Source organism: Macaca mulatta, chromosome X (assembly GCF_049350105.2).
Source record: "Macaca mulatta isolate MMU2019108-1 chromosome X, T2T-MMU8v2.0, whole genome shotgun sequence".
In the NCBI taxonomy this organism is placed as follows: domain Eukaryota; kingdom Metazoa; phylum Chordata; class Mammalia; order Primates; family Cercopithecidae; genus Macaca; species Macaca mulatta.
The window spans coordinates 49,473,365-49,500,375 of NC_133426.1; the positions used below are offsets into that span (position 1 = coordinate 49,473,365).

Consider the following 27,011-nt stretch of genomic DNA (forward strand, 5'->3'; position numbering starts at 1 on the left):
CACATTCTTAGAAGTGGAATAGTTTCGTCAAAGGAGCCATTCATTCAACAAACACCTAATGACTGCCTACTATGTGGTGGGTGCTGTTCTAGGTGCTGGGAAGACATCAGGGAATTAGAAAGTCACATGTGCCTGCCTTGATGGAGCTGACATTCTTGTGAAGGATGTTTCCAGTTTTTATTTTGGTAAATGCTGCCACATTGCTGTCCAATTACCGGCATCCTCGGCTCACTCCTGGGGTGGGGGCTTTGAGGCAGGTGAATAAAAGCCTTGGCCTTTGCTCTCTGCATGATCTTCAGGGCCAGGACCTGGGACGGGCGATCCCTCTGGGGTCGTGAGTATGAAATGACGGGAGGTGGGGATGGAAGGGTCCACTGGAGAGCAGGGAGGCGGAGAAGGAACGGTTTCCAAGGCATTTGCACAGAAGCTTCCTCGATCGCACCACTAGGGGGCCTACGGGAGGCGGGGACAACAAATCAAGGATGGAAACATCCTGCCAGGCGATACCACTGCGGTAGGCAGAGACAGAACAGTCAGCTCTGGGAGGCACCACTGGGTAGGGGGCTTGGATCAAACCATTGTGTGCGTGTTGGGGGGACTCGAAGGGCCGCTTCCACCCCATGCAAGTGGTTTCAGCCCAAGCCTCTGAAGAAGGCAGGAATGACACTACCTTGACGGTCCGTAGCCCACACCCATCCTCTCGTTTCCCATCCCAGGCAGGCACCTGCTAGCACGAGAGGCCTCCACCTCTCCTCGGCTCCAGTTCCAGCTCCTCTGGCTCCGCCTTTCTTGGCTTTTTGACTTTGAAACCGTGGCTTGCGCGTGCAAGGGCACGCGATTGGATCCCAGCAGAAGGGAGCGGACCGCAAGGCTCGTTCTGGGATCTGACTGGTCAACGCGAGCTTTCATTTCTCCTAAGCTTTTTCTGCGCGCAATAGGGGCAAACTGCCGCACCTCAACTCGGTGGCGCGCCGAGCTCCAATTGGCCGCTCGTTCGGCGCAGGCGCAATAGTTGCTTGGCTAGAGTTCCGGGCTGCGGTTCCTGGGACTTTCGGGATGAGAAGAGAGGTTCGAATCCTGTCTCGATGCCTCAAGACTGACATTTGTCAAAGGGGCCAAAGATAGTAACTCCTGTAGTAGAATTCACAGAGATCACTGGCTCGTAGCCGTGCTCTGCCTCTTAGTGCACGGATGATGGGGGCTGACTTCATGTAAGCTCCTGCAGTCTTGTGCTACCCATTCATCCCTAAACTCAGTCACAAGCCCAGCAGGCGCCTTGCCTCCACTCAGTCATTCTTGCAGTGTATTTATTCTTCCTTCCTTCCTTCCTTCCTTCCTTCCTTCCTTCCTTCCTTCCTTCCTTCCTTCCTTTCCATTGCTAAAATTGCATCGTCGGATTTGGGATTTAGGGAAACTTCAAAGAAAAAATTTGATTAAGTAGAATTCCTGCCCTGGTAGACGCCCCTCACCCCAGGACCACAGAGCAGGAGTCCCTTAGACAAGCCCAGTCTCCAGCAGCTGGTACTTCTGTGATGAAATATTTTCCCATGTGGGTTTTCTTTCTTTGATTTTGATTTTTCCATCAAATATGGCTTTGTGATTTTGTTATTTATTTATTTATTATTTTTTAAAATTATACTTTAAGTTCTGGGTTACATGTGCAGAACGTGCAATTTTGTTACATAGGTATACACGTGCCCTGGGGTTTGCTGCACCCATCAACCTGTCACCTAAATTAGGTATTTCTCCTAATGTTATCCCTCCCCTAGCCCCCTACCCCCCGACAGGCCCCAGTGTGTGATGTTCCCCTCTCTGTGTCCATGTGTTCTTATTGTTCAACTCCCACTTATGAGTGAGAACATGCGGTGTTTGGTTTTCTGATCTTGTGATAGTTTGCTGAGAATGATGGTTTCCAGCTTCATCCATGTCCCTGCAAAGGACATGAACTTATTCTTTTTTATGACTGCATAGTATTCTACGGTGTATATGTGCCACATTTTCTTAATCCAGTGTATCATTGATGGACATTTGGGTTGGTTCCAAGTCTTTGCTATTGTGAATAGTGCCGCAATAAACATACGTGTGCATGTGTCTTTATTGTAGAATGATTTATAATCCTTTGGGTATATACCCAGTAATGGGATTGCTGGGTCAAATGGTATTTCCAGTTCTAGATCCTTGAGGAATTGCCACACTGTCTTCCACAATGGTTGAACTAATTTACATTCCCACCAACAGTGTAAAAGCATTCCTATTTTTCCACAACCTCTCCAGCATCTGTTTTTTCCTGACTTTTTAATGATAGTCATTTTAACTGGCGTGAGATGGTATCTCATTGCGGTTTTGATTTGCATTTCTCTAATGACCAGTGACGATGAGCATTTTTTCATACGTCTGCTGGCTGCATAAATGTCTTCTTTTGAGAAGTGTCTGTTCATATCCTTTGCCCATTTTTTGATGGGGCTGTTTGTTTTTTTCTTGTAAATTTGTTTAAATTCTTTGTGGATTCTGGATATTAGCCCTTTGTCAGATGGATAGATTGCAAAAATTTTCTCCCGTTCTGTAGGTTGCCTGTTCACTCTGATGATAGTTTCTTTTGCTGTGCAGAAGCTCTTTAGTTTAATTAGATCTGATTTGTCAGTTTTGGCTTTTGTTGCCATTGCTTTTGGTATTTTAGACATGAAGTCTTTGCCCATGCCTATGTCCTGAATGGTATTGCTCAGGTGTTCTAGGATTTTTATGGACCTAGATCTTACGTTTAAGTCTTTGGTCCATCTTGAGCTGATTTTTGTAAAAGGTATAAGGAAGGAGTCCAGTTTCAGTTTTCTGCATATGGCTAGCCAGTTTTCCTAACACCATTTATTAAATAGGGAATATTTTCCCCATTGCTTGTGTGTGTCAGGTTTGTCAAAGATCAGATGGTTGCAGCTGTGTGTTATTTCTGAGGCCTCTGTTCCGTTCCATTGGTCTATATATCTGTTTTGGTACCAGTACCATGCTGTTTTGGTTACTGTAGCCTTGTAGTGTAGTTCAAAGTCAGGTAGCGTGATGCCTCCAGCTTTGTTCTTCTTGTTTTCTTTTTGCTATTAATTCCAGAAGTACATTAAGGACCTGGAGCCAGGTTTGATATCTTGAGATGGTATAGCAATCTAGTTTTTTTTTTTTTTTTCTTTGAGACAGAGTCTTACTCTGTTGCCCAGGCTGGAGTGCAGTGGCACAATCTCAGGTCACTGTAACCTCTGCCTCCCGGGTTCAAGCAATTCTCCTGCCTCAGCCTCCCAAGTAGCTGGGATTACAGGCATGCACCACCACGCCAGGCTAATTTTTGTATTTTTAGTAGAGGTGAAGTTTCTCCACGTTGGCCAGGCTGGTCTCAAACTCCTGACCTCAGGTGATCCACTCACCTCGGCCTCCCAAAGTGCTGGAATTACAAGCATGAGCCACTTTGCCTGGCCCAGCAATCTACTTTTAAAACACAACATAACTCTTTATCTAAAGGCAATTAAAATTTCTTCTGTTTGCAGTGTATGTTTCCAACATTTCCTCTTGTGATGCATAGGAAAATGAAAAAAAGCTACGTAGTTTAAAAAAAAAAAAAAAGGTAAAAGTAAATGGGAGAAATAAAGCAAACCCCAAAAGTGAATACAAGCATAAGTATATGAACCTAACTCTTAATCAAAGCCATAACCCACAAGGAAAAGTATTCTTCCAGATAACTTTGAATACAGTTTCCTGGCTGTGTCAGTCTTGGTTATCACGGAGGAAGGGCTCCATGTGCACAGCCTTCATTATTCAATTTTATTTTCTTTTTGTCAAGAGTTCTGAATGCTTCCTGTTTCTTTTAATCAGACGTTGACATTTACCTGAAGTCAATTTCTCCAGGACAAGGGCAGCAAACTGTTAGCAAACAATCCGGACTGTTTTCAAATCAGTTCTTTGTTGGGAATTGCCTGGGAATACAAGTCAGAACTCACAAGAAGGTAGCTGGAGCAATCTCACTCTTCTCCCTGGTCCCATCACTTCTCCAGCCCCTGGAGTAGCCCAGGCCACTTGTTTCTGGCTGCTGAAGGCCATGCTTGTCACTATCCCTTTCCTAGGATCCCACTCTAAACTTTGTCTTTTCATATCAAAGTGGCTGCTGAGAAGTCATGATTTGTGACTGCTTCTTCTTGCAACTGTCTGTCCTATTGGCCCTAATATGGCTCTAAAACCCCACATTATACTCCTCTGCTGGAAAAAGCATAGAAATGGGACTGTTCACAGTGCTATTAGCAGCTATTAATAGCCTGATTGACCAGATGAATGAGTCACTTAGCACCTGTCTAAGAGAATGAAACATTAGAGGGGTAATGAAGCATTGGTCCTTTTTGGTGGACAGGGGAAGGGGATGGAGGAAAAGGTCCTGGAGATTTTCTGGGGACCCAGGTCGCGGTGCAGTTGGCATGGATAATAGAGAAGAAGGAAGAGAGTGCAGAGGGGATGCCAAAAGGATAAAGGGAAAACCCTGAAGAAACACACCCTGTTTACAATGTTACTGAGAACGTTCCCTTTCCTTTACATCTTTTAGTGTATGCACTGCCCTTTCTCTGTTAGAGAGCCTCAACGTGTTCCCAAGGCAGGGTACTCAGAACATAGCAGTTTTGTTGAGATAATAGTAAAGATATCAATTGACCTCACACAGGTCTTTTTTTTCAAAACAAATTAAGTTCTGGGATACATGTGCAGAGCATGTAGGTTTGTTACATAGGTATACATGTGCCATGATGGTTTGCTACACCTATGAACCTGTCATCTAGGTTTTAAGCCCCGCATGCATTAGGTATTTGTCCTAATGCTCTCCCTCCCCTTGCTCCCCACCTTCCGACAGGCCCTGGTGTGTGATGTTCCCCTCCCTGTGTCCATGTCACACAGCTCTTAATAAAGAACTGATTCTCTGTCCTATCCAGGCGCTTGCCCTTGTAACATTTCTATGCTGCCTCTGATATCTGTTGAAGTACACTTTTCAAGAAGTCACAGGCATGGCCCTGATACAAATATGGAGTGAACATGTATCACAAGGTGCATTCTCTGGCAACTGTTGCTGAGATGGAGTCTGTTGGCAAGACTTTGCTTATTTATTTAGAGACACGGTCTCGCTATGTTGCCCAGGTCGGAGTGCAGTGGCAGGATCTTGGCTTACTGCAGCCTCCAACTCCTGGGCTCAAGTGGTCCCCCTGCTTCAGCCCCCAAGTTGCTGGGACTATAAATATGCACCACCATGGCCAGCTAATTTTTTTTTTCTTTTTTGAGACAGGGACTTGCTCTGTCATCCACGCAGGAGTGCAATGACATGATGGCTAATTTTTTTTTTTCAGAGATGGGTGTCTCTCTGTGTTGCCCAAGCTGGTCTTGAACTCCTGGCCTCAGGCGATTCTTCTACCTTGGCCTCCCAAAGCTCTGGGATTGCAAGTGTGAGCTACTGAGCCTGACAAGAACTTTAGTAAGCATCAGTACCTGTAAAAGGGAGGGGACAGAAGTATGACTGGGCAGAGGAACAAACAGAACTACAATGGAGAGCCCAACAAAGCCCTGGCCAGCTAATCTGGACAGGAGTTCTGGAGTAAGTGTCTTAGCTTGGGCTACTGGAACACATTAACTATAGATTGGGAGGCTCAAACACAAAAAGTATTTATTTCTCCCTGTTCTGGAGGCTGGAAGTCCAAAATCAGGGTGCCAGTATGGCTGGGTTCTGGTGAGGGCCCTCTTCCGGTTGCAGACATGCCTACTTCATGTTGTGTCCTCACAAGGTGGAAAGAGAGCTAGCTAGCTCTCTGGCCTCTAATCCCATTAGCAGGCACTAATCCCATTAGCAGAATCCTCATGACCTCATGACCTCTCACAGGCCACACCTCCTAACACTATCACATTGGGATTAGGGTTTCCATATGTGAATTTCGGTGGAGTGGGGAGTGTAGAGGAACAAACATTCAGTCCATTGCAGTGTGTACTGCTCACCTGAGTGTCTTGTGTTGGGCCAAGATGGCTGGCCCTTTATTCCCCCGTGGCTTCACTGAGTCACTGCTTGCGGGCCATCCTAGGAAACATGTGAACTCAGCCCAGGCAGCTGTGAAGCTGAGGCAGGCCCTGAAAGAACCTGAAGGGGGTCTGGTGGTATGGGTTTATATTTGCATGGTCTATTCCTCTACATATAATCAAGGAGCTGTTCCTTTAAAATTCTGGTGGCCTGGTGTTCTTTCAGGGTAACTTAATGAGGGCAACTAGTGGGATGAATCATAACCCTTGCCACTGGAGCTGGTCTTAGACAACTGCACTAGGAAAAGAAAAATATCCAGACTTTTTAAGGACTATTGGACACAGGGTCTGAGTTTACATTGATATCTAGAGACTCAAAGTGTCATTGTGGCCCCTCTGTTAGAGTGGGGTGTACAAAGGCCAGATAATGAATAGAGTCCTGGCCCAAGTCCACCTTAGTGGGACTTTATGGTGCTTACAGTGGGGCAATGGGGCCAAGGTCCCAACTGGTTGTCATTTTACTGGTCTTTGAATATATAATTGGGATTGACATAATCGGTAGTTAGTGTAACTCCTACATTGGTTCCTTGGCCTGTGGGGTAAGAGCTGGGATGTGGGGAAGGCTAAGTGGAAACCTCTGGAACTGCCTGTATTGGTTTCCTGGGGCTGCCATAACAAAGTATTACAAACTGGGTGACTTAAATAACAGAAGTTCGTCATCTTACAGTTCTGGAGGCCAGAAGTCCAAAATCAAGGTGTTGTCAGGGTTGGTTCCTTCTGAGGGCTACGAGGGAGAATATATTCCCTGCTTCTTCCCCAGCTTCTGGTGGTTTGCTGCCAATCTTTGGCTTCCTTGGCTTGTAGAAGCATCACTCCAATTTCTGCCTTCATCTTCATGTGGCGTGTGTGTGTGTGTGTGTGTCTATGTCTATGTGTGTCTGTGTGTCTGTGTCCAAATTTCCCCTTCTTATAAGAACACCAGTCATATTGGATTAGGGGTCCACCTGCTTCAGTATGATCTCATCCTAACTTAACTAATTTACATCTGTAATGCCTTTATTTCCATATAAGATTACTTTCTGAAGTACTGGGGGTTAGGACTCCAACATCTGAATTGTAGTGGGGTGGAGGAACACTATTCAACCCACAACACTACCCTCCACTCAGCAGAATATCAAAAGCAATATTGGATCCTGGGGGTATGGCTGAGATTAGTGCCACCTTTAAGAATCTAGAAGATGCAGGGATAGTGAGTCTCATCGTGTCTCCATCTAATTTGTCAGTCTGGCTCCTTCAGAAACTGGCTGGATCCTGAAGGTTGACAGCGGACTGCCATAGTTCAACCAAAAAACAGCAGCCCCAGTGGCAGCCAGATGTTGTATCATTTCTAGGGAACCTTAACCTGGCCTCAGGTCCATGGTATGTGGCCCTCAATTTGTCGAATGCATGCTTTTCTATTCCTATCAGAAAATAAGATCAAAAACAGTTTACAATCATACAGAATGGGAGACAATATTCATTTACAGTTTTGTCCCAAAGGTATTTTAACTCTCCTGACTTCTGTCATAATTAGTAAAAGGGGATCTGGACAGTCTGGATACCCCACAGAACATCACATCAAGTCATGATGTCGATTACCTTATGTAAGAGGGGGCCAGCACAATGAAGGACTTGGTAAGACACATGGGCTCCAGAGGGTGGGAGATGAACACTTAAAATTCAGGAACCTGCCACATGCCTGTCAGGAGTTCAGTGGTCTGGAGTTCAGTCCCAGAACGTTCCCTCCAAAGTAAAGGACAAGTCAGGCATGGTGACTCATGCCTGTAATCCCGGCCGTTTGGAAGGCCAAAGGAGCCAGATCGCTTGAGGTCAGGAGATCAACACCAGACGGGCCTACATGGTGAAACCCAGTAGCCGAGCATGGTGGTGCATGCCTGTAATCCCAACTACTTGGGAGGCTGAGGGAGAATTGCTTGAACTCAGGAAGCGGAGGTTGCAGTGAGCTGAGATTCATTTGAATCTATGTTGAGTTTCATAAAACAGTGGATCTATTTCGATTACCACAGCATTTTTTTTCCAATTAATCTGTTAATATAGAGAATTCAATTGATAAAATTGTACGTTTTTATGTTCAATTTTTAAAACTTGAGACAGGGTCTCACTCTGTCATCCAGGCTGGGGTGCAGTGGTGTTATCAGAGCTCACGGCAGCTTTGACCTCCTGGGCTCAAGTGATCCTCCCACCTCAGCCTCCTGAGTGGCTGTGAGTCTAGGTACATGCCACTATGCCCAGGTAATTTTTTGATGGCTTTTTCTTTGTTTTTTTTGTAGTGATGACATTTTCTGATGTTGCTCAGGCTGGTCTCGATGGAAGTCCTGAGCTCAGGTGATCTGGCCAGCCCAGCCTCCCAAAATACTAGGATTACAGGCGTGAGACTTGGCCTGATCAGGTTTTTCTTACATAGGGGTGTTATCTATGTAAAGACTAAATTTATCTGTATCTTTGTGCAGGTGGGCAAAGAGCATGATGAAATTTATCATTCTGTTGATTTAAAGACAACTATCCTTGACTTACCAGTGTGTAAGTCCATGAGAGCATAATTATGCTGAAAGCATGTATTGTTATGGGTGTTGGGAACCCTGCAGCTTCCGCTGCTGTGGGGGCATGTCCGTGGAGGTACCTTTCGTCTGTTTTCTCAACTTCAAACATCTTAGGACCATGGGTTGTGACTGGTAGGACTATGTATCTTGCTAGTTTCAAGACGGAGTTGATTTTCACATGATGCCACTCTGGCTGTCCCGTTCCCTAATACTGTCACTTCTCCTTCTGTGATTCTGATGCTACAAATGATAGATATCGTTTTAGTATTTCTTTACAGGTCCTAGAGATTGTATTCATTTTTCTTTCAGTCCGTTTCTGTGACTTGTTCACATTGAACAATTTCCTTGTGGGGTAGGTTGCTATTGCCATTTTTGCAGGTGGTCTACCTGTCTTCCCAGGCAGTCACCATGGTTCTTGTCCCCATGATGGGGCCAGGGCAAGAGAGGACCCTGGGTGTGTGTGTGTGGGGGGGGGTTCAGTTGAAAATCGAGTGAGTTTTGAGGGGAGCACTACTTGAGGTATTTGAGTCCCAGAAGCATAGAAAACAGCAAAGGGAGGTTGGATTCCATTATCCTCAGTGTGGATGGGAATCGGGGGGATTTGGGGCATTGGGCTGGGAACGGCAGCCCGCGCAGGCCCACAGCCGCGCATGCTCCCTGGGCCCCCATCTCAGTGCGCATGTTCACTGGGCGTCTTCCGCCCGGCCCCTTAGCCCACGTGAAGAACGCCAGGAAGCTGTGAGGCTGTGCGCTCTCGTTCCTGCCGTCCGGTCTCTTTTTCCCCTACTGAGATTCGTCTGGTAGGTCTGCAGGCCAGTCATCCCGGGGGCTAAGTGTGAGTGAGGGTGAAGTGGGCCTCAGGTGGGTTCGGTGGATCCCGCTTCCTGGTCTGTGGCCTCTGAGGGAGAAGCGCCTCGAAGTCGTCCTCCTTCTCTTCTCAGGCTGCTAGGCCACCATCGACTTTGTGGTCGTGAGGGGGCCTGGACAGGGAGGAAGGTGGGCCACGGAGGGAAGGCAGTCAGGGGCTCAGGTGAAGATGGGGTGAGTGCTGTTTGGGGGATGGAAGTCCCGAGGTGCCCAGAACCCCTGACAACAGAGGGCAGATCCCTGAACGGGGTGCCCGGTGGGGGTGAGGCAGTCGGTAAAGAAGGAACCTGGCACCTGGGAAGGCTACGGCCTGGTGAGCGCCCCCCAGCGGTGTGGAGTGTGGAGCGCCCGAGTGAGAAGCACTGCAAGGTCTCACGTCCGCCATGGAAGGTCTGGGAAAAGTGGGAAGGAGTGGGCGAGGCAGTGCGGTGCAACCAAACTTGATGTGAGAGGGGGTGAATGGCTCTAGGAAGCGGGAGTGTGCCCAAAGCAGCCATCAAGGGAATTGTGATTCACTAGTGTTTTCGTGGGGAGTCCGCTTGTGAAACTAAACCTCATCAGAAATGACCTCTATCTGCGGGGCACAGTGGCGCTCGCCTATAGTCCGAATTACTCGGGACACAGAGGCGGGAGGATCCCTTGAGCAGGAGGTCGAGGCTGCAGTGAGCTGTGATCGCGCCGCTGCACTCCAGCCTGAGCACCACAGCGAGACCCCGCGTCCGAAAGAAATTTAGAAAAAAAAGTCCTTTGCCTCTTGCCACATGCCTTAAGATGCCTGCTCTGCCAGCTTGGCCAGCATAAATGGCTTTGTAGGCACTTAGAAAACATACACACGTATGCTTAACTCTGGGACTTATTTTGAGAGTATTTTCAAAATTAAAACGACAAGTCAACATTGATCCATGGAAGTGATCGAATATAGCAGCCCTCTGGAGCGCATGTTCCCAATCACGGTTGTCTGTTTTCAGTGTGAAATATGAGTTGGCGAGGAAGATCAACCTATCGGCGTAGACCAAGACGCTATGTAGAGCCTCCTGAAATGATTGGGCCTATGCTGGTGAGCGCTTAAACATTAATTCGATGTTTTTCTATTAGCAGAAATGAATTTTTGTGATAGTGTTGTTGCATTAGTATGGAAATGCTGAGAAACGTCTTTCCTGCTGATAAAACATGATTATGGCTTCTCATGAAGGAAACATTGATTCTGGAGGATTTTTTTGTTTTTCCTCTCGTGTTCTTCAGCTTTTGCCCATGACTTCTTTCTCATGCTTTGTTTGTTAATGACAGATCGTACACATGTATTCCAACACAGAGTATAATAGCTTCCAAAGTCCTTGTGTGTCACTTTTCTCACAGTAACCTCCCTGTGGGTAGAGTAACCTTCTTGGCCATAGAGAATAGAGTTGGAGAAATGTCTTTAGGCTTAGTTATGATCAGAAACAGCTATGTATTCTGTGTATATATGTAAAATTTTGTATGAATAGCAAAACTTTTTTTTTTCTTTATTTGCACACCCACACATATTCCCCAGCCCGAGCAGTTCAGTGATGAAGAAGTGGAACCACCAAAACCTGAAGAGGGGGAACCAGCAACTCAAAGTCAGGATCCTGCGCCTGCTCTGGAGGGAGAGGATGAGGGACCATCTGCAGGTCAAGGTGATGGAAAGGGAAGAAGAATGCCCGCTGGTGTGTGTGTCTGTGTGTGTGCATGTGCGTGTGTGCATGTGTGTGTGTGTTATGCATTGTCACATAGGAGGAACAGAGGAAAGAAATCAATGGAAAGAATGCCTGAAATTGACTGGAAAAGCAGGAGGCTATGTAGTTTGCAGCTTAGCTTAGGCAAATCCCTCACTATGATAAAATTTCTCGACTTTATGAATGAGAGAATAGAGGTGCTGGGATTGTGTTTTATCCGAGAACCCTTGACTGGTGAATACACAATTTGTACTTTTTTCCAAGGTTTGTGTCTTCCTATCATCTGTGTTGCTATACAGAAGGAAAGATTTTGCTGAAAATGCTTAAAACTCAAATGCTTTCCTGTAAGGTAGCTTAGTACTGGCCCAAGAAGAGACCCAGTTCAGAGGAGCAGGAGCAGCTCCAAAAACCGAGTCACTGAATGTTGGCCACCGTTGCCTTCGATTGATATTTTTATATGGTATGTTCGATAAAAGCTGGGTACACAAGGGTACTGCCATACAGGTAGCTGGTTTAATGATTTTCTAAGTGGCTTGTAGGAGGTGATTAAATCCTTTTATGGTTAGAAAAGCAAAAAAGGAATTATCCTGAGATTAACATGAGATGGAAATAATTTCTCCGAGATAAAATGTTTTGAAAGGAAACATTTATGTAACTGAGGTCATGGATTATTCCAGGGATTCACTGTTAAAAGTTTCTACAATATGACTGACAACAATGCCCATTAATTGCTGTCCACCCACTCCCTTATTCTCAGTGCGGGACAGTATATTTTGTGTGATTCACAAACAGTGTTATATGTGGTGCTTTGTTCTTCATGGGGTTCATGTATGGATTATAACATTTAAGACCTTCGGACCTAAATATAACTTTGTTTGAACAAAGTTAAGTTTCTCTGTACCCCAGTAGGTAATGGGTGTCATGACTGTAATTTTCCATAGTCCTCAAATCCATTCAGCTAATCAATCCTTCAGAAATTGACATTGTAATTGTAACTGAAATCCTGTCCATGTTGTAGACTTCAGATTTCTTAGGTGATGCACACTGCTCTTGGTAGTCTACGGCTGAATATAAGCGTTATGCATGTCCTGTGGTTTATCCTCAGATTGTCATTTAGGAGAAAGGTCTCAAGCTGGGCTGAATGCCGTGCACTCATAGTCCCAGCTACTTGGGAGGTTGAGGTGAGAGGATCGCTTGAGCCCTGGCGTTCAAGCCCAGCCTGGGAACACGGGAAGACTTCATTCCTAATAAACAAACAAACAAGTAAATAAAGATTTCATGGTATAGGAAAACACAGATTCAAAGTTTGTGCCTAGTGGCTGGTAATGTTGCAGACATAACTCCTTAGTGAACCGTACCACTTAAAAATAGTTAAGACGGCAAATTTGATGATATATGTGTTTTTTACCACAATTTAAAGAAAACCTCCTGTCTTTCTAAAGTTCAGTGTAGTTGTCATATATTCTTTAAAATTTTTACTGTGTCTATATTCAAGACATAACATTTTTAGAAAATTTGCAAGAATAGTACAATGAACTCATATACTTTTCACCATGATTCACCAATTGTCAATAGCTTTCGCTCCGTAGATTTCATATCTCTTCCCTCCCTCTCTTACCCGGCTGCCCCCACACTCACACCCACACGCGGATATATGTTTACTGTTATTAATGCTGACTTGTTTAGATAAAGTTTCAGGTATCATGGTCCTTTCCCCTATGTACTCGAGGGTGTGTATATCGTCAGCACAAAGAGAAAGTCATTTCTTGGATCATCACTGCAGAAAGATCAAAATCAGGAAATTTAACAATGAGAAAATGCAGTCATTTAATACGCAGTGCATACTCAAATTTTGCCAGCTCCCCAGACAACTTCTTTCTTCCTTTCGTTATTCTTTGTTGAGACGGAGTCTCCCTCTGTTGCCCAGGTTGGAGTGCAGTAGTGCGATCTTGGCTCACTGCAACCTACACCTCCCAGGTTCTAGGGATTCTCACGCCTCAGCCTGCTGTGTAGCTGGGCCTACGAGCGCCGGCCACTGCTGTCTTGAACTTCTGACCTCACCTGATCTGCCCACCTTGGCATCCCAAAGTGTTTGGATTGCAGGCGTGAGACCCCACGCCCGGCCCAGATAATGTTATTGATAGGATTTCTTTTTCTGATCCAGAGTCCGGTTCAGGATCACGTCTTGCATGTGCTTTTCAGGTGTTTTTAGTTTCCTTTAATCTGGAATGTTTCCTTAATTTTTCTTTGTCATTCATGATACAGACATTTTTGAAGAGGATAGACCAGTTGGTTTGCAGAATGTTCTGCAGTTTGGGCTTTTTCGTGTATTTTTTAAAGACCTTTTTTCAACTCACCGTTGATTGGTGGCTACTCAGGCCATAGGAGAGTCTGAGTGCTAGGAGTGTAAGTGCTGTGAGAGACAGGATTTCAGCCTTGAGTCATTTGATGAGGTAAGGACAATCAGAAGTAGAATAACAGAGAAGAGCAAAGGAGGCCACAACGTTGTCTGAGGGCAGTCTTCGGAAAGGAAGAGGGTAATATTTGGAACACCTTGTTTTCCTGTTTTCTGCTAACAGACTCCTGAAATAATGTTCCTGGGATTCTTGTCAACACATCTATTATTACAGTAGCTAAAGTTTTGATGTAATAACTCAGAGAGCATGAGTATTATTTTCTTATTGACATTTTATATTTTACTGCTTAAATTGATATGTATTTTTTATTTTCAAGGGCCAGAGCCTGAAGCTGAGAGCCAGGAAGAGGTTCGCCCGACGCCCGATTATGAGCGTGAAGATGGTCCTGATGTCCAGGAGATGAGCCTGCCAAATCCAGAGGAGGTGAAAAGGCCTGAATAAGGTAGGCAATCCATTAGACATGCAGATCGTAGGGTGTCTGTTTCCACAGTATTGTATAATAATAATAATAGTTATTTTTTGAGTCAGAGTCTCGCTCTGTCGCCCTGGCTGGAGTACAGTGGTCCCACCTCGGTCACTGGAACTTCAGCCTCCCGGGTTCAAGTCATTCTCCTGCGTGTGCCTCCCGAGTAGCCAGGCTTACAGACGTGCTCCACCGTTCCCAGCTAATTTTTGTATGTTTAGTATTGATGGGGTTTTGTTCCGTTGCACAGGTTGGTCCCGAACTCCTGGCCTCGGGTTATCCACGTGCCTCGCCTTTGAAATTTCCTGGATTACAGGCGAGAGCCACGGAGCCCGACCCAGCATTACATTTTTAATAGCAGAGAGGTAACAGTACTGCCTCTGTAATACTAGAGTTCTTATATAGAAAGGTTATTTGAAACGTAGTTCAGGCCCCAGCACCCGACTGATAGGCTGTCAGATATAGAAACAAACTGAGTCAAAGCCATGTTGAATGAAGATTTGAGTCTAAATCCTTGAACCAATAGCTCATAATTTTCAGATGCTTTTGTAAAGATCTGCTTTTAACAAATACATAACACATTTGTAACACCCATCACTTGGTGTGAAAAATGCCAAAGCACTGATGCGGGTTCTAATACCAGCTCTTACAGCCTTGGCGAGATGCTGAGTGAGTCCTTTCACTTCTAAACCTGTCTTTAGTTCTTATGAAAACAGTGAGTTGAAGTCAGAGATTTTAAAACCATTTTCCCTTCTGGTTCTTTCATACTCTGATCCTGTTGCATAGAATGCATGAGATATAGAGATCAACTGCTTCGCATGATGTGTTGATCCCAAATCATGAAACCCTGGCCTGAGTCATCTGAAAATCTCTAAATTGAGATTTCATTGCTACTTAGAAAGTGAGCGGTCACTCTGCTTCATCCTAGTTTTTCCGTGTGGAGAGCTAAATACCTATCGTAGTATCTTGTCAAATTGTGAATTCTCCCTCCTCTTTGTTTGTTTGTTTGTCTGAGACAGAGTCTCAGTCTGTCACCCAGGCTGGAGTACAGTGGTGTGATTTCAGCTCACTGCAACCTCTGGCTCCCTGGTTAAAGCAGTCCTCCCACCTCAGCCTCCTGAGTGGCTGAAAGTACATGCACAAGCCACTGTGCCTAAGTTGTTTTTTGTTTTGTTTTTTTTTTGTTTTTTTAAATTTTTTTTAAACTTTTTTTTGTCGAGATGAGGTCTCACTATGTTGCCGAAGCTGAGATTCCCTGGCTTTTAATGAACAATTGCGTTTAAAACCTTTCCTCATGGAATCCTTGAGTGACAGAATTATCAACTGGCGAGAGACTGGTTAGTTCCTATCATCTGTGGCATGTAGGTCAGTGATGCTCAGCATGGGTGTGAGTCAGATGTCTGTGCTATGCACGCTGCCTGCCGCACTGTCAGTCTTCATGAGGCAGTATTTCTAATAAGACTGTCGACACATACGTGATATAATCATCTCTCACCATATCAAATGTTACATGTAAGTTTCAGCTTTAGAGACATGGATTGATCAGATTTAAAGTTGAAAGACCATGACTTTAGGACTTCCTGACTAATCAACTGAAGTATGTTTTACACATGTGTTTTCCAAATTGCTGACTGTGAATTGTAAGTGCTTCTGAATTGAAAGGAAGCACTGGATGTGTAGAGAAGAAATTACCTTTAAATTCTGCAGGTCTGTCCTCAAAGAGAGGTATAGAGAGGTTTAATCGGATGTAAGATACAGGATCACCCTTAGGGTTCTGTTTGTAGTCCGTTTAATAAAACCCAAACTGTAGTGTGTTTTGTATGCCTTTAGGGTCATTTAAATAATCTGTTGCTAAGTCATGTTCCCAATTGTTACGTTTCTGTTACAGGTGAAAAGCAATGACAGTGTTAAAAGAAGACACGCTGAAGTGATGCAGGCTGCTCCTATGTTGGAAATTTGTTCATTACAATTCTCCCAATAAAGCTTTACAGCCTTCTGCAAAAATGTCTTATGCATCTTTTGTGAACTTTATTTCTAGCTTTTTGATGCTGTGAGACATGTGTCATTCTTTGAAATGTTATATTCCAACTGTTTGAGCTGGTATGTAGACACATCATTCTTTTTTCTTTCTTTCATTTTTCTCTTTGGCGACGGAGTCTCGCTGTGTCACCCAGGCTGGAGTGCAGTGGCGCAATCTCTGCTCACTGCAACCCCCGCCTTCCGGATTCAAGCAATTCTCTGCCTCAGCCTCCCGAGTAGCTGGGATTACAGGCGCCCACCAGCACTCCTGGCTAAGTTTTGTATTTTTAGTAGAGATGGGGTTTCACCATCTTGGCCAGGGTGCTCTTGAACTCCTGACCTCGTGATTCACCCGCCTCGGCCTCCCGAAGTGTTGGGATTACAGGAGTGAGCCACCGCGCCCGGTGGAGACATAATTCTTATATATTGGTTTTCTATCCAGCAGCCTTGTGAAATATGCTTATGAATTCTAACAGTTTACTTCTGGATCGTTTTCAGTCTTCAACATACAGAAACATATCATCCTTCAATAGGAGCAATTTTGTTTCTGCCATTTTTTTTTCTTTCTTTTTCCTTTTGTATTGTTTGTAGAGACGGGGTTTTGCCATGTTTCCCAGGCTGTTCTTGAAGTCCTGAGTGCAAGTGTTGCACCCGCCTTGCCTCTCACAGTGCTGGGATTACAGGTGTGGGCCTCCGCGCCGGGCCTGTTGCTGCCATTGTAAAGAGTTTTATTTCCTTTTCTGATTTTATGGCATTGCGCAGACCCACATGTTACCATGGTGATAGTGGACATCCTTGTCTTATCCCTGATGAGAAACGGAAAACTTTCAACATTTCACTGTCATATTTACTGTCCTTTTTTTGTAGACGGACTTCTTCAGAGTAAGTCATTCCATTCTGTTCTAAATATGCTGAGCGTATTCATTTGAATCTATGTTGAGTTTCATCAAACAGTGCATCTATTTCGATGACCACAGCATTTTTTCCCATTCATCTGTTAATATAGTGAATTTGATTGATAAAATTGGACGTTTTTAAGTTCAATTTTTAAAACTTGAGACAGAGTCTCGCTGTGTCATCCAGGCTGGGGTGCAGTGGTGTTATCAGAGCTAACTGCAGCCTTGACTTCCTGGGCTCAAGTGATCCTCCCACCTCAGCCTCCCGAGTAGCTGTGAGTCTAGGTACATGCCACCATGCTTAGGTAATTTTTTGATGGTTTTTTCTTTGTTTTTTGTAGTGATGAGATTTTCTGATGTTGCTTAGCCTGGTCTTAGTCGAAGTCCAGAGCTCAGGATCTGGGCAACGCAGCCTCCCAGAATACTAGGATTACAGGCGTGAGACTTGGCCTGATCAGGTGACAGAGTGAGACTCCGTCTGTCTAATTAAAAAAAGTGTTTGGAGAATCAGACATACCATTAGTAAGGATTCACAAAGGGCTGTTCTATGGGCAACACTACAGATATGATTTCTGAGAGGATAAAGGACGATAAAGGAGCTATACAAGAAATTTCTTCAGATTTCCAAAAAGATTTCTTTCTGACTAAGGAGAAGTAGGGGTCCATCTGAGGGTCTACCTTAGCCACCATTTTTGCCTTGGAAAATAGAAGTTTTCTGATAAAATTAGTAAGTTGCAATCACTAGAAAGGAGGCTTAACTTCAATGTGATTGCTAAATTTTAAGAAAAGGAGACAAGGAAACCATGGGCAGCAATTGCATTCAACTCTTTAAAGCTCCTGGAAGGCAGTAAGCAGTTCCTGACAAAACAAAGATCCAATTCCAAGGACAAGTGTAAAGGGTGAGGGGGAAGAGGCTGGTTGTTCAGCACTAGAGGAGGGATGCTCTGCCTTAGAGATGATAAGAATATTTATCCAAAAACTTGGAAATAGAGCAAGTGGAGATCAGTGTGCCTTGTGTATGTATGTATGTATGTATGTATGTATGTATGTATGTATGTAGAGATAGTTTCTCGCAGTTGTCCAGGCTGGAGGGCAATTGTATGATCAAGCTCACTATAACCTCAAACTCCTGGGCGCAAGCAATAGCATGTCTTTTTAATGTCATACTGGAGCACTGTTTAACAGGCTCGCCCAGGAAATACTGAATTCTGTAGGTAGAATGTGCCTTTCTTTGATACACTGTCTACTATTGATCAAAAGCCTAGACTCTGTGAAGTTTTCTATTAACTTGCAGATGTTTGTCCAGTAGAGAAACAAATGATTTTTGTTCTGTCAAAAAGATAACTCCAAAGGATATGGTTTTATTGCCCTGTGACACATTAATCAGTTTTGTACCTAACAGTATTAATCGAATATTCTTTTTTATAAAGGATTATATAAATCCAGTTCCTCAAATGCTCTTGGAACCAGCATTACCATACTGCTGGTTCCTCAGTGATAAGTTGAATGAAATATTTGATACTTTGAGGTAAACATAGAGATGCACTACCCAGACCACCTTTCAAGGAAAGACTCCCTGTGCAGCTGCACGGAGTGCGGTGGGCAGGCAGCCTCCAGTTGTCAGCTCCATCAGGGTTCGCTCCAGCTGCAAAGAGCTACCTCTTGAAGATCATGCCCTTTCCCCAAAACAGGGGACACTCTGCTGGGCTGTCCCTGCTCCAGAGCTCCCCGCTGGGTTGGCCAAGGCTTTGTGTGGCCTGCGTCCCATTCAGCTGTCCCTCTGCCTGATCCTGTTTATTCACCCCTTCCTTTCATATCAATTGATCCCCAATAAATCTCTTGTACCCAAAACTTCATCTTAGCAACTGCCTCAGGAAAACCTGCCCTGTGATAGATAATACTGGGAAGGGTCTAAGAAAGTAAGAGATGGACGGGCCCAGTGGCTCACACCTGTAATCCCAGCACTTTGAGAGGCCAAGATGGGCAGATCACGAGGTCAGGAGATCGAGACCATCCTGGCTAACATGGTGAAACCCCGTTCTACTAAAAATACAAAATATTAGCCAGGTGTGGTGGCACGTGCCTGTAGTCCCAGCTACTCGGGAGGCTGAGGCAGGAGAATCACTTGAACCTGGGAGGCAAAGGTAGCAGTGAGCCGAGATCGCACCACTGCACTACAGCCTGGGTGACAGAGCAAGACTCCAAACAAGAGAGAGAAAGAGAGAGAGAGAGAGAGAGGAGGGAGGGAGGGAGGGAGGGAGGGAGGGAGTGAGGGAAAGAGAAAGAAAGAAAAAGAAAAAGAGAAGGAAGGGAGGGAGGAAGGAAGGAAGGAGGGAGGGAGGGAAGAAAGGAAGGGAGGGAGGGAGGGAGGGTAAGAGATAAGATGGGCATTTGGAGCTGGATCATTCACCATCAGCTGGCAATGAGGACCCCGTCCTTGGCGGCAGGTGGAGCACAGACAGCCCCTGGTACAAAATAGGGGTTTGGCTGTTAAAGCTTTCACTGCTTGTGAATTGGGAGGCTATACAGGTGGGAAGGAATGCATGACTGGATAAGATGTATCAGGCGTTAGAGACATATGAGGGAAACAGTAGATGAAAGGATCTAAGGGTAAAAGCATTGGATGGCTATTGCAAGTACCACTGATGCTCTACAAAAAGATAATGCTATTCAGACAACTGGACTGTGACAAATGACTGAAAGCCAGATGTGAACACCAGAAGGCCTCCTTATTTGCATTCAGAATCCCAGCTTATGACAGGCAGCTCCAGATGCATGATGTCTAAATGCTCCATGGCCAAGCATTCCATGTCTACCACAGCCTAGCAACACATCAGGACTTTTTTTTTTTTTTTTTTTTTTTTTAAGAGGAAACAGTGCTCACCGTTTTTATTTTTAAGATTCTGAAATCTCTTCTTTGTTACCCACTTAACCATTTCCAAGTGTATGGTCCAGTGGTGTTAACTCAATTCACATTGTTGTGAAACAGATCTCTAGAACCTTTTCATCTTGCATAACTGAAATTCTTTTCTTTTCGTTTTTTTTTTTTTTTTTTTGAGATGGGGTCTCGCCCAAGCTGGAGAGCAGTGGTGCAATCTTGGCTCTCTGCAACCTCTGCTTGCCTCCCAGACTTAAGTGATCCTTCTACCTCAGCCTCCCAAGTAGCTGGGACCACAGGACTGCGCCACTACACCCAGCTAATTTTTTGTATTTTTGATAGAGACAGGGTTTCGACATGTTGCCCAGATTGGTCTTGAACTCTTAGGCTCAAGCAATCTACCTGCTTCGGCCTCCCAAAGTATTGGGATTACAGGTGTGAGCCACTGCACCCAGCTGCATAACTGAAATTCTATACCCATTAAACAACTCCCCATTCTCCCACTCCCCTCAGCCCCTGGCATCCCCCATTCTGCTTTGTCTCTATGATTTTGACTTCTCTAGGTACCTCATAATATGTGGAATTATATAGTATCTGTTCTTTTGTAACTAGCTTATTTCACTTAACATAATGTCCTCCACGTTCATCCATGCTGTAGCCTGTATCAGGATTTGCCTGGGCCTTTTTTTAAAAAAACAATTCACACATTGTCTCGCTATGTCGCCCAGGCTAGAGTGCGGTGGAGTGATCATGGCTCACTGCAACCTCGGCCTCCCAAAGTACTGGTATTACAGGCATGAGCCACCAGGCCCTGCCCAGGGTCTATTTTTAAAAAATGTATAATTCTCCACTGTACATGTCATGGGCCTGCTCCAGAACCTCAGGAGTCTGAGCTTGGATACGCTCACTGGGGCTTACTACGAATTCTATACCATATTTTCCCACCACTGATACTTCCAACACTCTAGTGGCTGCCAGGTCACATGGCCCAAGCAGTAGAGCTGTTTGAACTGCATCCTGAACCTGCTATGAGGCGCTTTCCTGCTCTGGGTTCCATTCAAAGCTGGTAGCCTTCTGTATCATGTGGTATATGGGCCAAAGCAACATTCCCAGGTGTCAAATATGCTGCCTGCAGAATCTGATGAAGCCCACCAGGCATTGTCCCTCCTTCATGGTGGGAGATGCAAGATGCAATCATCTGTCCCTTACTTTGTGGATTTTTTTGGTTTTGTTTTTGTTTTTGTTTTGAGGCAGAGTCTCACTCTGTCGCCTAGGCTGGAGTGCAATGGCGCAATCTCAGCTCACTGCAACCTCCGCCTCCTGAGTTCAAGCGATTCTCCTGCCTCAGCCTCCCGAGTAGCTGGGATTACAGGCACATGCCACCATGTCCAGCTAATTTTTGTATTTTTTTGTAGAGATGGGGTTTCACCATGTTGGCCAGGCTGGTCTTGAACTCCTGACCTCAGGTGTTCTACCCACCTCGGCCTCCCAAAATGTTGGGATTACTGGCGTGAGCCACGGCGCCTGGCCTGAACACCTTTTGTATTTGTCATCATCTAAGTTTTTTATGTTTCTTCCTGTCGATATCTTCTTACCACTTTATCCCCTACACCAATTCTCCGTATCCGTGCAAATGCTCCTCATCCATCAAGTTTCAGTCTCATCTCCTCCATGAGTAACATTTCCCCAAGGACATCGTGTGCTCTTTGAGGGTAGTAATTGTGTCCTTTACAATTTTTTTACAACTTTATTGAGGTACATTTATTGACATACAATACATGGCACACATTTAAATTGTACAATTTAGTGAGTTTTGACATATGTTTACACTATGAAACCATCACCACAATCAATATAGTGAACATATTCATCAACCCTGAAAGTGTCGTCATGCCCTTTTGTCATCCCTCCTTCTGGGCCCTCCCTGCCACCACCTCCTCAGAAAATCGAAGATCTGCTGTCTGTCAGTAAAGGTATTTTTCATTTTCTATAATTTATATAAATGGAATCATACAGTATGCATTCTTTTTTGTCTTCTTTTACTCATATTACTGTAAGATTCATCCAAATTGTTGCACGTATCAATAGGTCATTTATTTTCATTACTGAGTAGGATTTTATTGTGTAAATATAACACAATTTATCTATTCACCTATTGATGAACATTTGCGTTGTTTCCAGCTGTGGGCTATTACAAATAAAGCTGCTCTGAACATTTGTGTACAAGTCTTTCTTGGACTTATACTATCATTTCTTTGGGGTAAATACCTAGGAGTGGAATGACTGGATTATATGTATATGTTTAACTTTTTAAGAAGCTGCCAAATAATTTTCCAAAGTGATTGTATCTTACATTCTTACCAGTGGTGTATAAGGGTTCCAGTTTCTTCACATTCTCATCAGCACATAGTATGGTCAGCTTTTAAAAAGTCTTTAGCCATTCTAATAAGTGTGTACCTGCAGAATGGTACCTCATTGTGGTTTTATTTTGCATTTCCCTGATGACTAATAACGTTGAGCATCTTTTTATGTGCTTCTTTGCCAATTGGGTGTCTCCTTTGGTGAAGTGTCTGTTCAAATTCTTTGCCTATTTTTTTTTTTTTTTGGTTGCTTGTTTTCTCATTTTTCAGTTTTAAGAGTTCTTTATAAATTCTGGATAAAAGTCCCTTATCAGATATATGCTTTGCAAATATTTTTTCCTTATCTGTGGCTCATCAGTTTATTCTCCTGCATCTTTTGAAAAGCAGAAATGTTTTAGTTTTGATAAAGTCAAATTTATTAATTTGTTCTTTTTGACTTGTTCTTTTGCTGTCATATCTAAGAAAACTTTGCCTAATCCAACATCACAAAGATTTTGTCCTACAGGTTTTATAGTTTGAGGTTTTATGTTTAGATTTATGATCCATTTGAAGTAATTTTGCACATGGTAGGAAGCATGGCTTGAGGTTCTTTGTTTTTTTTTCCGCATATGGATATCCAATTGTTCTATTGCCATTTATTTGTTGAGATTATCCTTTCTCTACTGTGTTTCCTTTGTACCTTTGTAAAATATCAGTGATCTGTATCTTTGTAGGTTTATTTCTTGAATGTTTTCTGTTTCATTGGTCTATTTGTCTACCTTGATGCCAAAACTACACTCTTTTAATTACTATAACTTTATGTTATAGTGGAATGGCTCCCCAAAGATATCCATGCTGTAATCTCTGAAACCTGTGAATTTGTTATGTAACATTGGCGAAAATGACTTTTTTAAAAAATTATTTATTTTATTTATTTAGTTTTTGAGACAGAGTCTCATTATGTTGCCCAGGCTAGAGGGCAGTGGCGCAATCTCGGCTCACTGTAGGCTCGACCTCCTAGGCTCAAGTGATCCTCCCATCTCAGCCTCCTGAGTAGCTGGAACTACAGGCATGTGCCAACACACCTGGCTACTTTTTTTATTTTTATTTTTTGTACAGATGGAGTCTTGCTATGTTTCCCAGGTTGGTCTCAAACTCCTGGTCTCAGGCGATCCTCCCACTTTGGCTTTCTAAAGTGCTGGGATTACAGGCCTGAGTCACTGCACCTTGCTGGCAAGGACTTTGCAGATGTAAATAAAGTTACGGACTTTAAAATAGGGAAATTATCTTGGATTATTTGGGGTGCCCAATCTAATCACATGAACCCTTAAAGCAGATAGCTTTCTGCAGCCGAAGTCAGAGAGACAAGGCGATAGAGTCAGGTAGGAGAGATGCAGCAGAGAGATGCGAGAAATCAGAGAGATCCCAAGAGTAAGAAGGATTCCACACACTGTTGCTGTCTCTGCGATGGAGGAGTCCACAGAAAGGACCAAAGAGGACTCTAGGAGCAAAGAGTGGCTTCCAGCTGACAGCCAGCAAGACAACAAGAACCCCATTTCTGTAACTGCAAGGAACTAAATTCCGTCAACAGCCTGAATAACCCTGGAAGTGGATTCATAGCCCAACTGAACTACTGACTTACAGGAACTGTGACTTAATAAATTTGTATTGTTTTAAAGGTCTGTGATAATTGTTATGGCAGCAATAAAAATTAATATGCTTTATGATGTCTTGAAATCAGGTAGTGTTAGTCCACCTTTTTCCTTTTTCAAAGCTGTGTTGGCTGTTTTCAAATTTATTGGTGTAAAGTTTATAATATTCCCTTAAATCACCTTTAATATCATTTAAATATCATAATATACCCCTAGTTATCCTTTTAATAGAATCAGTAGTGATGTTACCTCTCTCATTCCTAATATTGACCATTTACGCTGTTCCATCTGGTAATTCTTTGTCAACTCTGTAAACCAAAACTAAAATTCTAAGCCCCTCACTCATCTGAATGGACCTCTTCTCTCAGCCAAGAGTATTCCAAAGTTAACCTGAAAAACTAGTTTAGGTCATGATGGGAAGGAGGAGTAGGACATGCCCCATTATGCCCTCCTCCCTTTTAGAATTCTGGCACAGCTGACCAGTATTAACATTGAAACAGACCTTAAGGCTGACAAAGCAGACTCTTTGTAATAAGAAGATATCAAATTCCAGCCTGACTCTAGTATAGCATCACATGACAGATAGCATGCCCTGAAATAAATCAAAGTATTTTACCCCAAATTATGTTTCTTTGCCATATCTTGAAATAGTCCTGCAAAGCTGTCTCTTATGGGGGAAATCTACACTCTGAAGAGAATCCCCTTCCTTTTCCAGGCCTTTTCCCTGATCCAGGAGAGAATCAACTCTGGTAAGAAACATTTACAATCTATTCTCTCTGAAGCCTGCTACCTGGAGGCTTCATTGGCATAATGGGAACCTTGGTCTCCACAACTCCTCCTTTACCCAGACATTCCTTTCTGTTGATTCTGTCTGCATAATGGAAACCCCGGTGTCCACAACCCCTTATCTTAACCCAGACATTCCCTTCTATTGATTCTAGGTCTTTAAACAATAACTTATCTCTTTCAACCAACTGCCAATCAGAAAATCTTGAATCTACCTGTAACATGGAAGGACCCTCACACTTGGAGTTGTCCTGTCTCTCCTGACCGAACCAATGTACATCTTACATGTGCTAATTGATGTCTTATGTCTCCGTAAAATGTATATAACCAAACTGTACCCCCACCACCATGGGCACATGTTCTCAGGATCTCCTGAGGGCTGTGTCACAGGCAATTGGTCACTCATATTTGGCTCTGAATACATCTTTTCAAATACTTTACAGAGTTTGACTCTTTTCATCAACAACACCCATCTCACCTCTGAATCACTCCAAAGAAGGGGCTCCACAACCACTTCTGTTAACTTGTCAGTGGATTAGTTCTGTAGTTGTCACAGGATTCCCGGGGTGTTGCTTTTCTGGCTGGAAACCTCTGTGACCAGTAGCACCTTTGCCCAAGTTTTGCTCAGGCCCGTTGGGCTGATTTCACCCACTTAGCCTGTCAGGCTGTGCTTGGCTCATGCTATTGCCCTGGACCCCACACCTGCCAAGGGCAAACCAGGCATGGAACAGAGAAGGGTGTGTGAGCAAGTAAGCATGGGGTCCAGCCACTGCACATAGTCAAGCATGTTGGCTGCTGCAGCGGGACAGGCAACTCCAGGTGCAGCATGGATGCTGGCTCACTGCAAGGCTGCAGCTGGACCACACAACAAGCAGCTTCCATGGCTGTCACTGGGGAACGGTGGTGCCTGGAAGCTTGGAGACTCCAGGAACCACAGGACCCCAAAGAGGAAGTCACAGTCCTGGCTCAGGGAGCACCCATGTCTGGGATCCCTGAAAGGCTACAGCTCTTCTTTCCTTCTCCGCCTGCAACGTGGCGAGCAAGTGGTGTGTTTCAGCTCTGTTTGTGTTACAGCTCTTTCAACTCTGCCATTCGGCAGCTCCCGAGTTCTTGTCTTGTGTCCAGGAAGAATGAGGTACATGGACAAGTGGAGGGTGAGCAAGGTGAAGAAGAGCTTTATTGAGTGACCGAATGGCTCAGAGGAAACGCTGGAGTGGGTAGCTCCTCTCTGAAGGCAGGTCATCCTGTTGAGTGTTCAGCTCTCAGCAGAGAGGAGGCCCTGAAGTGGGTAGCTCTTCTCCAAGCAGGTTATGGTGATGTCTCCCAGAGTCTGGCTGAGTCCAGGGTTCTCATGGGCCTCAGAGGGGAGGAAGTGTGTGCTGACTGGTCTATGGGCAGCCATGGGTGGGCCCAGGAAAAACATCACCAGTTCCCCCTCTGGTTAGCATGACTGGAGGCCTTGCTTCCAGGCTTCAGGCCTTTCCCAGCCTGAAGGTAGGGCTTCACCAGAGACCCACTGCTTTCTACCCTAGAGCCTGTCTCTTATGGCTTTCTATGGTGCCCAAGTTGTTCATGCCAAGGAGTGCCTGCAGGCCAGTGTAGAGCTGCCCTTAGCACCCCCTCGTCCTCCCTCCTGTGCTGGTCAGTGCCCAAAGTCTGGAGGGGTCTGAGGGGGCAGGGGGCTGGCATGTCAGCACTGCCTAGGCTGTGATAGCACCTGGGCTTGGCCCCAACCTTGCCCTGAGATTGGAGCAGGCGCTGGGAGTGTGGAGGAGCCAGGCAGAAGGAGCAGACCCCTCTGAGCCTGTGGGGAGACGGGGGTCTTCCTGGGATGCTGAGAGTGCAGAGATGCCCAGGTCTGCAGCTGTGACTTGGGTGGTTGCAGCTATGTCCAGGAGGGTGGGGCTCCTACCTGCTCCCAGCCCCCAAGAACACAGGGAGGCCTGGGTCTGGAGCCATGGCAGGGCAGCTGCAGCAGCTCCCTCCCCACCAACTTGGAAGGGACAGGGCTCCTGCTCGTCCCTGGCTCCCACCAGCTCCCTGTAGCTTGCAGCTCCGGCCGTACCGCTCCACTGTAGCCAGCATCTTGGCAGTAGCTGCTCCAGATGAGTTGCTGCTGCCATCATAGTCGCTCTGGTTCATCTGGCTCTCTCTGATAGTCTTAGCACCTGGAGTGTAAATAGGGCAACCTAGTCCTGCTTATGCTTCCTAAAATCCTAGGCTCCTTCATCTTCTTATGCCAGCTGGAGTATGGGCTCCCTTAAAGCAGGAAATAGTGTTGAGGTTCCTTCTTTTTCTTACATCCCTCTTGGTGCAGTGTACTACCGACCTGGGGACACGATAGGTATATGATGTGTAAGTGAGGACTGGTTCTTTCCTCCTATAGTA

General features: G+C 44.8%; 1 protein-coding gene across 1 annotated transcript; it reads left to right on the plus strand.

Moving 5' to 3' along the window:
* Positions 1-217: 217 nt before the first annotated feature.
* LOC693330 (G antigen 10) lies at positions 218-16,057 on the plus strand. The gene is made up of 5 exons (XM_028842216.2): positions 218-334; positions 10,448-10,536; positions 11,011-11,134; positions 13,907-14,032; positions 15,942-16,057. Exons 2-4 carry the CDS (start codon positions 10,456-10,458, stop codon positions 14,029-14,031), a joined length of 330 nt encoding a protein of 109 aa, XP_028698049.1. The 5' UTR covers positions 218-334; positions 10,448-10,455; the 3' UTR covers position 14,032; positions 15,942-16,057.
* The last annotated feature ends 10,954 nt before the right edge of the window (positions 16,058-27,011 follow it).